This window comes from Carya illinoinensis, chromosome 4 (assembly GCF_018687715.1).
Source record: "Carya illinoinensis cultivar Pawnee chromosome 4, C.illinoinensisPawnee_v1, whole genome shotgun sequence".
Classification (NCBI taxonomy): domain Eukaryota; kingdom Viridiplantae; phylum Streptophyta; class Magnoliopsida; order Fagales; family Juglandaceae; genus Carya; species Carya illinoinensis.
Window position 1 is genome coordinate 20,963,878 of NC_056755.1, and position 13,352 is coordinate 20,977,229.

Genomic DNA, 13,352 nt, shown 5'->3' on the forward strand with positions numbered 1-13,352 from the left:
TCGAATGGTTAAATTGGTACGTTCGAACAGTATAGCAATTTCACTTTAAAAAATTTTATTTAACACACCAAAATTTCAGTTTGAACAGTTAAATTTAACCATTCGAATGTTGAATCATTACTATTTGAACGGTTTAATTATTTGGGATAAAATATTTCGTCCCTAATTAGACCGTCGAACGCGTTCGAACAGTATAGACCTTATGTTGTTTTTTTGGAACAAAATATGAAATTGTCCCTAAATCTCACTTTTTGGGACGATTTTCATTTCAATCCAAAATGAAATCGTCCCAAAAAGTCTTTTTTGTTGTAGTGAATTACATAATTATGGTTCTCTCTTTAATTTGATATAACAATCCTATTTTCATATTTTCTTTCAATGGAAAAGAACCCTCTAGCTAGGAATGTCCTATTTTCACATGTTCATATAATCAATTTTTCCATTTTTAAGTGGCCAAAACCTTGATCATCACGTTACTCATGTGATCTCCCGGCTGAAAAATAAGATGCAGTTTTATGTTTGATTAACTCTAGGAATATTGAAGTATCTATTATATATCTATTTAACTTTTAAAATAATGTCTTTTGTTTCTATTTTACCACCTAAATATTTTCTTAACTAATTTTATTCTTTATCTTTAAATTTTATGAATGGGTTAATTACAATTTCACGTCCAGCATTTTCTTACTCACAAATTGTTATTTGTAATTACTATAGTGAATGAATTGTTTTAGCGTCGTAGCATTTTGCTAATGAATCACATTTACTCCGGTTGTAATTGGCGTATGTGTAGTATGCCTTTACACCAGCAATTATGTAAGAAAGCACAGCGGAAAGTAACTCAAGCTCAGCTTATAAAGTTGCTTCACGAGTTTCTCCAGATCGACAAATTTCAAGAGTTTTTACTTAGTGGTAAAGCGTATTACGTAGTGTAAAACTAGAGTAACGTTTTAACAAATCCACAACCTAAATACTATTTTAAGAGAGAACAAAAGAGAGAGCTTTTTTCTAAATTAGATTATTCTCAAGAATCAAAAGAGGGGGGCTATACACAACTGGCCTTAAAGGCCAGTCTTAATCTGCCATTTATTTGGCAGAAACGCATGGCTTTAAGCCATGCGTTACAAGTAAATAACGCATGGCTTTAAGCCATGCGTTAAGCAGAGCAAAGGAGGGGTCTGCCCCATGTGGGCGCCCCTCCAATTAACATCTCCCACTCACACACAGTGGGCAGGACCCCAGGTCAGCATCTCTCTAATGTTCTTAATTTTATTCATACAAGTAAATAGGCCGTGCGACCACCAAGCATATTTATAGAAAGGTGGGAGTACATATACTAAATCTCTCCCAGAGAAGACTAGCATAGTAACATCCCTAAAGTGTCTGGTTATGTCTTAGACTCATTTGATCGCATCAGTTTCAAGCATTTTCGAACCCTCTTGAGTTTTAGAAAACTCAAAACAATGCTTGACTATCTCTAAATCATTTCAATATGTTCACAACCTTAGTCGCTACCAGTATGTAGTGTCATAGTTTGACGTCAGCAAACACTATCAAAGATGCGATATCGAAGAATCTTCCCTTTGCACTCATATCATTCAATTTTGGTCAAACCACTTTCCTAGCAATGCTTCTTTTGACCGTATTGATCATGGCCATAGACAACATGCCAAAGTAGCAGATATCATAACCTTCATCTTGTGACATAGTCAAAAGTAAAGGACACTTAAAAAACATGAGACTCACACAGTGAGAAAGAGGGGAACCATTTACTCACTTACTCATTTGGTCGAATAAGCACATGTAGTATGAAACATATGCTACGGTAGATTTCTCTTTCTTAAAGAGCACATGTCTATATCAACACCGTACAGATCTTAGTCTAGCTGCTCCTTAAGTGTCTAACCCGAGTTCCTCTATTTGCTCGCCTCCAAGGCGTCAAAGAGGATCTCACATCTGGCTAACCACAGGCTACATAGGTTGTGGGATAACCTATGCATAGTCTTCTCATTGGACCTGATCTTAGCTCCCACTAAAACGACATATCTTTGTATCAACTAACTTATGCATTTGGACAAGTATCTAAGAACACAATGTCTCATCTCTACTCGCTTCTTAAGCGCTAGAGGCGATCGCTCGTGTGAGTGAGCCAATCTAATCGTGTTGACATATCTTGTGTGTGAATTAGAAAGACAATACGATAAAGACAATAACTGAATCATATTGTATTAATATCCCAAAGGAAAGATTACATCTCAATGTCATTTGAAACACAAAAACATTTACAGTCTACGCAATCCTAGATTCCTAACATGAGCCGCAAAGACATCTCTTGCTATGGGCTTCATTAAGGGATCAGCAACCATGCGACTTATAGAGAGGTGTTTTAGAACCACTTCCTTTTGCGCTACCATGTCTCTAATGTAGTGATATCTGATATCTATATGTTTGGTTCTTCCATGGTACTTAGAGTCCTTAGCATATGCGAGAGCAGCCATGCTATCGCAGAATATTGTCATCGGATCTGAAGAATTCGTGCCAATGTCTAAATGCTTGAAGAATCTTCGTAACCAAACAACTTCTTGAACCGCTACAGAACAAGCTATGTATTCTGCCTCCATAGTGGATAAAGCTATACAGGGTTGTTTCTTGCTGCTTCATGTAATGGCGCCATTGTTGAGCAGAAAGACATACCCAATGGTTGATTTACGCTCATCTAGGTCACTGCCCCAATCGTTATCGCTGTAACCTTTTAGCTGCAAATCTGAACCTTGATAGCATAGCACATAATCTACAGTTCCCTTGAGATATCGCATAATCCTCTTGACTACTTTCTAGTGAGCTAGTCTGGGGTTAGATTGGAATCTACTCACTAAGCCAACTGCATAGCGTATGTCAGGCCGAGTACACATCATTGCGTACATCAGACTACCCACAGCATTAGCATAAGGGACACGGGCCATCTTTTCCTTTTCTATTTGAGTCTTAGGACACAATTCTTTAGATAAGTTCTTGCTTTTTGCAACAGGGGTGTCAATGGGTTTACATTCATTCATTAGGAAACACTCGAGAAATTTCTTTATGTAAGTCTGTTGGGACAAACACAAAACTCTCTTTAAGCGATCTCTGTAGATCTTAACTCCCAGAATGTATTCTGCTTCACCCATATCCTTAATCTCAAAATTGAAAGATAACCACTCTTTTATGGCAACTATCAACCCTTTATCATTTCCAGCTAGTAGTATGTCGTCAACATATAATAAAAACATAATGAAACTCTTCTTGGTCCTTTTAACATAGACACAATGGTCCTTTGTGATCATCGTAAACCCATTTGAAAGAACGGCTCGATGGAATCTGAGGTACCATTGCCTAGATGATTGTTTTAGGCCATATAGTGATGTTTGAGCTTGCACACTTTGCGCTCTTGACCTTTGACCACAAAACCCATTGGTTGATCCATATAGATCTCCTCATCTAGTTTTCCATTGAGAAATGCTGTTTTAACATCCATTTGGTAGAGTTCCAAATCCATATTTGCTACTATAGCTAGAATCAGACGAATTGAAGCAAACCTCACCACTGGTAAAAAAGTTTCCTGATAGTCTATACCCTCCTGCTGAGTATATCCTTTCGCCACTAAGCGAGCTTTGTACTTATCTATCGATCCATCCGACTTGCGTTTGACTTTAAGAACCCATTTGCTCCTAGTAGTCTTACGCCCTGTCGGTAGATCAACCAGCTCCCAAACCTGGTTTGCCTTTATAGACTCAATTTCATCATTAAGAGCTTTCATCCACTCATCTTTAGTAAAAGATGAGAGAGCCTCATGAATTGTCCTAGGCTCATCATCATCATGTGGAGCTACCATAAAAGCTTCCCCTTCAATCTCAAAACGACGACGGGGAATACTTTCATGTGTACTTCTACGCGGTTGAGATTGTTGTGATTGATTGACAAGAGGTGTGCTCCCACTTGAATTTAAGTCCCTTTTATCATTTGTAGGAGCTTGAAGAATTTCTTCCTCATTCTCAACTAAATTCCTTGGAGCACTTTCCTCTTGTTCCACAATCTCATGAAGTTCTAAACTCTTATCAACCTCACCTCTACTTGAAAATTTATTTTCAATGAAGTCCACATCTCGTGATTCAATCTCAGTTACGCTTCCATCAGTTTGTTCACCTATTAATACATACCTTTTAGAGTGTTCTGAGTATCTTATAAAGATGCACTTCTTCCCTCTAGGGCCTAATTTTCTATACTTATGAGAAAGATCATGAACAAAACCCGTTGAACCCCATGGCCGCAAGTTACTCAAATTGGATTTCTTGCCAGTCCATAGTTCATATGGGGTGGAAGTTTCTGATTTGGAGGGCACTCGGTTAAGAATGTAGGCACTAGTCAAAAGTGCATCCTCTCAAAAAGAAATTGGTAGGTTTGCTTGCGCCATCATTGACCTAACCATCTCAAGCAGTGTTCGATTTCTCCTTTCTACCACGCCATTTTGCTGTGGTGTACTCGGCATCGTTAACTGTCTTTTGATTCCTTTTTTATCACAGATCCTTTTAAATTGCTCAGAGAGATATTATCGTCCTCGGTTAGTTCTTAGAGTTTCTAAACTCTTATCTAACTGATTCTCGACCATTCTTAGATATCACCTAAAACATTCCAATGCTTCAGACTTATAGGAGATTAAGTAGACATGACCGTAACATGAAAAATCATCTATAAAAGTGATGAAGTAGACACCTCCGTGTCTTGCCCTCACACTCATTAGACCACAGATATCTGAGTGGACTAATTGCAGTGGAAAAGATGCCCTAGTGACTTTTCCAAACGGTTTTCTCTTAACTTTTCCTATTAGATAATGTTCACACGTGGGCAAGATTACCTTAGCGAGATTGCCTATCAGGCCTTCTCTAACTAATCGAGTCATTCTATCTTGCCCTATATGGCCAAGCCTAGCATACCATGTCTATGAATCCAAAATTATTAATAGATGAAGAAAGAAAAGCAATAGATTCATTTATATTAGAATAAACCAAATCCAATATCATAAAACCATCTTGAAGAAAAGCATTGCCATAAAACACATGGCTCAAATGAAAAGAAACATAATTGTTTTCAAAAATAATCCGAAAACCAAGTTTTAATAGAGTAACAACTGAAAGTAAGTTTCGTCGGATTTCGGGAGCGTATAGCACATTGTGGAGGAAAAGAGTGCGGCCACCCTGCAAATCCAACTTGTAGGTACCAAGTCCCAGTACCTCCACGCTAGCTCCATTCCCCACCTTGATATCACGACTCCCAGTTGAAATTCGGCGATACTCCACAAATCTGACTCTATCTCGCGCTATGTGTTCGGTCGCTCTTGAATCAACAGTCAACAAAGGATAGGAGTCAGCAACCATCACATGGCTAGTTACAAAAACAATGCGAGAAAAGTCAAAGTGTACCTTCTTTGGCTTAGTTCAGTCACGAGCGAAGTGGCCAATCTTTCCACAATTGAAACACTCTAATTTTGACTTGTTTTTCCCACGCTTGCCCCTATTGGTGCCCTGAGAAGTTCCTGACACCTTTTTAATATGTCCAGCAACCACTCCATTCTTGGACTTCTTGCGCTTAGGCCTTGATGCCTTGCGCGAACCAGCATTAGCCACATAGGCTGTATGATTGGGCTTAGCAGCCCCTAGGCACTCAGCCTCCAATTCCAAATGATGCAAGACATCATCAAAGTCTTTGATATTCTCGTTATGCATCAGGTTCTGGCTCATATTCTCCCAAGAATTTGGTAGTGATCTTACCACTACGTGTATTTGCTGCTCATCTATCAGGTTGTTTCCTGCCAACCTAAATTCGCGGATCATAGTTGACATAGCCCTAAGATGCTACTTCATCGTGTGGTCAAACCGCATCTTATAAGAGTCGAACCTCATGGTTAATCTATGCAACCTAGTGGCTGAAGTTCCACCAAACTTCAACTTCAAAGCCTCCCACATGCTTTGGGCAGTGTCATAGACCTCGAACTTATACATTAAATCATTGTGCATGCTGCTTAACATAATTATGCGCGCGCACCAATTTTCTTAGCCCATTGGGTATAGGCTTGTTGATCTATCTTGTGTTGTTCCGAGTTCCCTTCCTCGGGCATAGTAAGGGTGTGAGATAAGGCCTCCAAGACCTCTTGCTCATCTAAGACATATTGGATCTTGCGATACCATATGTCATAGTTTTCCCCATCTAATTTCTCCCCTTTGTTTAAGTCGGTAACAATATTCTTGGATGTCATTTCACTACAATACGCAAAGAAGGGATATTACTCACACATCTAAGAAATCTGCCGTGTCCTTTCAAGTTAGAAAAAGAATAATTTAGACATGTCGCAAGATTGAAAAATCGCTAGGCTTCAGAATCATCTCTTGTGCCACAATATCCAATTATTAGATTTCTAGCTCAATTCCCACGCAAATTTTAAAAAATGAATATGGGAGAATTTATCATCACAAATTTCAACTATACTCTCACTATCTTAAGTAGTCATCTAGGCCTAGTCACATATAAAGACATAACCTACTAAAACCGCAGTAACCTTTTGGGCCAGTCTACAAGGACAGTTACCCAGACCATAGCAACCTATTGGGCCAGTCTACAAAGACAGCCAGACTACAACAACATGTTCAGCCAGTCTACAAAGATGGTTCATATGAGACCATTACAGTCTATTTTTCTTGTTCCATCAGTGCATTTACAGTTCTTACTAGGGCCACTGTAGTCTTTTTGGCTATGCAGTGCATTTACAATTCTTACTGGAGTCACCATGGTCTTTTGGCCATACAATGCATTTACAGTTCTTACTGGGGTCACTGCAATTCCTTCAGCCTATCATCCACACTGACAATTCTTACTAAGACTACTTAGTGGGATTTTCTATTTTATCACTAAAAGAAATAAATACTAATGTTTAAACATTCAAGTCTAACATTCATAGATGATACAATAATCATATTTCCATATGTTCAATACACACATACATGTTATCACATTTAATCTAAAAATTAAATAAAAGATCACAATTAATAAAACATTATGGAAAAATAGCATGAAAATAAACAAATATTCACATGTTATCACATTTAATCCATAATATTAAATAAAAGATCACACGTAATATAACAATATATCTAAGCATATATTAAATCATGCCCAAAAAAAAAAAAAATTATGTGTTTTTTTGTTATTATTTAACCCAAAAAACTATTATAAAAACATTTAAAACCCCCACATAAACCAAAGAATATTTGCACCCCAGTGGTGCACCCTCTCCTTAGTTTAGTGGTAGGTGTTGGGTTCAAAACCCATTGTGCCACTTTATGTTTTTTTTTTTTTTTTTTTCGATTTTTAATAAAAAAAACATACAAAAAAAAAAAAACATTGGGATTAAAAGCCTAGCCCCTTTTGTTTTTTTCTTTCTTCTTAAACCCAAAACATAGTGGGTCGAAGGGCCCAAGCCCAACCCGGCCCATTAGAGGGTAGATGACTCAAGTCATCTCCTTCCTCCTGCAAGTACTATTCCCGTGAACAGTAACTCGAAAAAAAAAAATTCACCGGCGCCACCAATCGCCGAAAACTGCTTCCAGAGGAAGCTGGGTGTTGCCGTAGCACCTAGGTGGTGCTGGCAGCACCGAACCGACGCTGCTCTGGTGCGCGCAGCACCGAGCCGACACTGCTCTGGTGCTTGCAGCACCCCTTTGGTGCACACAGCACCGAGGTGGTGCTGCAGGTGCCTCCACTGTGCATGGAGCACCGCGGGCACCTGCTGGTGCGCGCTGCACCTCCCACGTACAGTAGAGGTGGTGCTCGCTGCACCACCATGTGTGGGTGGTGAGCGTAGCACCGCTGCACAACGGTTCAGAAAAAAAAAAAAAAAAAAAATTTCTTTTAAGAAAACACTGCAGCACCACATGTGCGCGAATAAAAAAAACACAGTTTACATGCATATGCCAAAAAGAAACTGGAAGTAATTATAAAAGCTCTAATACCAATGTAAGAAAGCACAGCGGAAAGTACCTCAAGCTCAGCTTATAAAGTTGCTCCACAAGTTTCTCCAGATCGACAAATCTCAAGAGTTTTTACTTAGTGGTACAGCATACTATGTAGTGTAAAACTAGAGTAATGCTTTAACAAATCTAAAGCCTAAATAATATTTTAAAAGAAAAAAATAGAGAAAGCTTTTTTCTAAATCAGATTATTCCCAAGAATCAAAAGAGGGGGGCTATATATAGCCCCCTACACGGCTGGCCTTAAAGGCCAGCCTTAATCTGCCATTTATTTGGCAGAAACGCATGGCTTTAAGCCATGCGTTACAAGCAAATAATGCATGGCTTAAAGCCATGCATTAGGCAGAGGAAAGGAGGGCTCTGCCCCATGTGGGCACCCCTCCAATTAACAAATTAAAAATATATTTACCTGCATTTGCATATATAACGTTGATAACGTAAGAGTTATTCTTGCATATATTAATCAGCAATAACAATAAGAGTATTTATTTTATAAACATTTAATGGCAGAGTTATAAAAAAATAAAATAGCAATTTATTTGGCATACATTTTAAAACAAAAACTCTTCACCAAACAAAATTAACCTCCTAGCTAAAATAGGGCAGTTAAGATTCCAATTGAAAGGAGATAGAAAATGAATAAAGAGAAACTAAAAAGAAGCTGGCCTATATATATGATGTTATAAAATATAAATTATGTGGCAAAACATGATTGGCCTTCAATTTTTGTTTCCAACCTACTGTCGTTTGCCTATAGCCTACATAAACTATGAGGACCATTTCAGCACAAGGGGACATACAGCCAATCAATTGTGAGTGGAAGGCAAAGATGAGAAACATTTGATTAGTTTCGTGAAAAATAGCTATAGGTGTGGCAAAGTGCAACTAGTCCAGCACATGGATGGGAAACACTTTGTAGACAAGTGGGGCAGACACATCCCATTGCAACGTGAACATGAGCTTTCACCTTATGGTAGGCAAGCTAGCTAGAAAAGCCACCTACCGTGTGAAGGTGCGAAAGAGGAGCCGAAGATGCTGGTAGCTTGGGTGAGAAAGAGAGATAGCCACCTAAGGCAAACAACAATCAAGAAAGGACTGTGGCAAATACAAGAGCTTTTAGGAACAACACACAAATGCTCAGATGGTGGTAATGTAACATTCCACTAAAAATTCAATGTTAGAATTTTTATAGGCTTTAGGAAGCTCGTAAAAATTCTGTAAGTTTTCATAAATTGACCAATCGCCTGGGTTTTAGTCTGTCAGCATAATTAGTGTTATCACTTGGTGTCAAAAGTGTGATTTTATTTATTTAAGATGGTTAGAAGTTTTAGAATGCGTTATAGTTTGTGCCAGTGGACTCGATTGATTATTTAAGATTTTATGGCGCAATAATCCTATTTTCATATTTTTGGATGAAATGCTTATTTAAAATTGTGTTTTTATTGTTAGGGGCACTTCAAGGTTTAATTTTGATAAAAAAAAAAAAAAAATTCACTATTAGGTTTGTATGAATATTTAAGATTTTATAGTATAAAATTTCTTATTCACTTTTATAGAGTAAATAGTAACCTTGATAAATGCACCAAGTGTAGAATGCATCTCTTATATATTTGACTATATTATGTTTAAGTTTGTCTATTTGAAACTTGTTAACATTACTATTTTCTATACATATAAAACTCAAAACATCTGCGTCTCAAAAACCTTTTCATTCCTCAAGAAGCCATCCCGGCGGACTGTTCCAATATGTTTTGTTTGAGCACTGCTACTCCCACCGAAAATTTGGTACTGAATGGGTATCAAACAATGTAAATTATTTTTCATTTTTCATTTTTTTTACAAACACTCTTTAATCACTTTAAAAATTTTAAAAATAAAAAAAAAATACGAAAAAAATATTTTCTTTATCTTTAAGTAAAAATAAAATTTAAAAAAAAAAAAACCAAAATTCGGAAAAAAATTTCGCTAAATAATTTCAGTGATTGTAGTGTTTCTCTTTTTGTTCTTACATTTTAAATTTTTTTCATAAATTTAATATTCAAACATATTTTCATGGTGAGATCCACGAGTTTCGTAAAACCCTATATGTAATACTTCATTGAGTAGTGTTCAGCCAAGCGCCGGCCTACCAATCATTTTCCAACTTGATCTCAACATCACTTTTTATTTTTTATTTTTTACAGCGAAACATTACGCAAGCCTGTTTCTTGAACTTGAGTCAGAGAGTGAGAGAGAGAGAGAAAAGCTTGTTTCTTGTTCTTTTCCGTTCATACTGGTCACAACGTAATGAACATATATATAATGGAAAGCCGCCACCAACAAATGAGAGAAGACTCATTCTTCAGTATTATATAAAGTGGGAGAAAGCAAGCCACTTTGACAGCGTACAATGCACGAAGGCATAGATGAAGGGCAAATATATAAAAGACATGCCATAGTAGTACTATATATATTAATAATGTATATATATATATATCCACGACATGCAGTTTATCTCTCTTGAAAGAGCTAGCTAGCTTATTAATTCAAGGATAAACCTGAATAAGAGACCTTAAACCCAATATGTGGGTTATCTTGTAGTCACTGAAACCAGCATCGAAAAACAGCTTTGCCCATTCTTTCTCGTTTCTCTCTTTCCCAGTTACCAATACCATCATCAACATGTCAAAGAAGAGTTGCGTCTCATTTGATTCCTTATCATCTTCCTTCTGGTTCTGTACTATCATTTCAATGATTATCACCTTTCCTTTCTTGTCATTGCTCGTGATTGCCTCCTTGCATCTTCTAAGTATTTTAACGCATTCCTCATCGTTCCAGTCATGCAATATCCACTGCTTGTCATTTGCATTCACAATCAATTCAGGGAAAATATATGTTTTTTTAATAAATTCTTCGATAACATATTATTATTTTTTAAAACATCAATTAGGGTTTTGAGCCATATTCTTAGATCCTGCCCAATAAATAGTTCTAACTAATAGCCGGAAGCAAACTCTATGACTCTTTCTATTTTTATTTTTTATTTTTTTTATAATTTCGTTTCCTTTATCAATTTAGTTAAAGCACTGAATTAAAATTTTTTTGATATCGGTACGTTATGGTATATCATTATGGGATTAACTATATATATATATATATATTTATATGTATATATAAACTGATAATTAATAAAATAAATATATGTACATATAAGTCATATGTACCATGTATGTGTGTGTATGTAGGATAATTGATGATTTATAAAATGAATATATGTTAAAAATATTATAAACAATTACAGATATGGGTGTTACAAGATAATATTAAAAAAATAACAAACTTGCATTGAGACAAAAAGAAAAAACGAACAAAGAAAAACTAAAAAAAGTGCGCGGAAGAATTATTAAAAATAATAATATCTAAAAAAGGAGAGAATCATTGGCGGCACATATTTAAACTTACAAAAAGAGCTCAAATTATATAAATACATTTTAGATTCTAAAATTATATAAATATATGGATTTTAAATTTACAAAAATTTCATCCAAACTTAAGAATTACAAATTTGATATTAAAATAGTCCAAAATAGAAAAGCGTCTAGGTTCTGGCCGAATATACCGAAATAACTAGAAAAGGCCGGAACTTAGAACAAAACAAAATGAGGAGATATAATGTATAGTGTACTGCACTGGAACGAAAAATTCGGAACGGAATGAGTAGAACAGAATGAAATTCAAAAGTACTCTGGTCTGATTACGATGGAAATGTTTTGTTTTTAGACATAATTTTTCAACAAATATCATTTTCGTCGGAAAAATATGTACCATATATATACGATCACTTTGCTTTGGGGATGTATTCATATTTATGCGAGTATATACCTGGTTGGTATATGCTAGCTCTGAAAGCGATACATTTACCTTAAGTAAAATTGCATCTGCAGGGGGAACTGCCTCAAACATGTCCCCTCCAATATACTTCAAGTTCTTACTCCCTTCCGAGCCAGCAACCACATGTGGGAGATCAAGCACCGTGCACTCCATACTTGGGAATGCGTCGGCAATGGCCTTGGCCATAGTTCCCGTACCGCCACCAACATCAACCAACGACTCCAATCCACCGAACACTGCGCTACACTTGTCGATCACCACGCTTATCACCAAGCGAGCATCACTAGCCATGGCATCATTGAAAAAATTGTTAAGCTTTGGGTCATGGCACCCATAATCCCAAAACATCTGTCCATGTGCCGTATCAAACGGCGTAAGATCTTCGTTTTGGAACCATGCGGTCAGAAACTGCCAGGGCGTTGTCAAAACGGGATCGAGCATGGCAAGTAAGAAAGGGGTTACACTCAAGGGATTCTCCTTAAGAAGGAGCCTAGAAGCATCAGTGAGTGCATATCTTTCTTCTTCGTCATTTCCAATCATTTCTTCTGCAACAAAGAAGCCAGAGTGGATGAGAATGCGCATGAGACGAGGAATATTACGAGCTTTTGTTGGGTGGATAGGGAGTGCTACGAGGAGCTCAGATAGAGTCATGGGCTTGGCGTGGTTGTGGATGATGTCTGGTATACCGAGCTGGATTGCACATTTCAGAGACATGGAGTTTATGAAGTTGAAAATATGGTTCCATATGTGGGCTTGAGCATTAAGCAGCTCAGTAGCCTGTTCTCCAGGAACCAATTTGAAGCTATGCTGTCTGAAACTACTCATTGGTTTGCTTATTTTTCATGCGAAGTTATAGCTCCAGATGCAACACTCTTGAGCCCTATATATAGAGTGGACACGAGCAGTGGCCAGAAAAGTATTTAAGGGAGGCCAATTTTCTAATTTATGACAGATGAATGTAAAATAAAAAAAGAAAAATTTTAATATTAATTTCACAAAATAGCATAAAAACCGAATTATATATAAAAAGTCCGATCTCAATAATTTGCTATATACATGCAAAGATAAAATTTTAAAAGTACAACTTAACATCTATTCTAAATTTCTGATGACAATGTTTCATGGATAGATATTCATCTATTATTACTTTTGCAATAAAATATCTAGAATTTGTTGTCTTAATAAAAACTATCAAGTGACCTCTTTTAGAATCTTATATTTCATTGTAGTATGTAAACTAATTTATCAAGTTTAATATAAAATCTAGATATTTATTTAGCGTCACATTAAGCATACAATATTACAATTAAGATGTCAAATAAATATTTTTTTGCTTAGATAAAGTTTAGGGAATAAAATCTTCTCAATTATTTTTCCTATATATAGATCATCAAATTTAAACAATTTATTGAATTTATTTTATTT

At 36.5% G+C, this 13,352-nt stretch overlaps 1 protein-coding gene across 1 annotated transcript; it reads right to left on the minus strand.

The window, feature by feature from the left end:
• Positions 1-10,380: 10,380 nt before the first annotated feature.
• LOC122307715 (probable O-methyltransferase 3) lies at positions 10,381-12,800 on the minus strand. Its single transcript, XM_043120774.1, has 2 exons — positions 11,958-12,800; positions 10,381-10,888 (listed from the first exon to the last, which is right to left on the minus strand). Exons 1-2 carry the CDS (start codon positions 12,750-12,752, stop codon positions 10,583-10,585), a joined length of 1,101 nt encoding a protein of 366 aa, XP_042976708.1. The 5' UTR covers positions 12,753-12,800; the 3' UTR covers positions 10,381-10,582.
• Between the last annotated feature and the right edge of the window lie 552 nt (positions 12,801-13,352).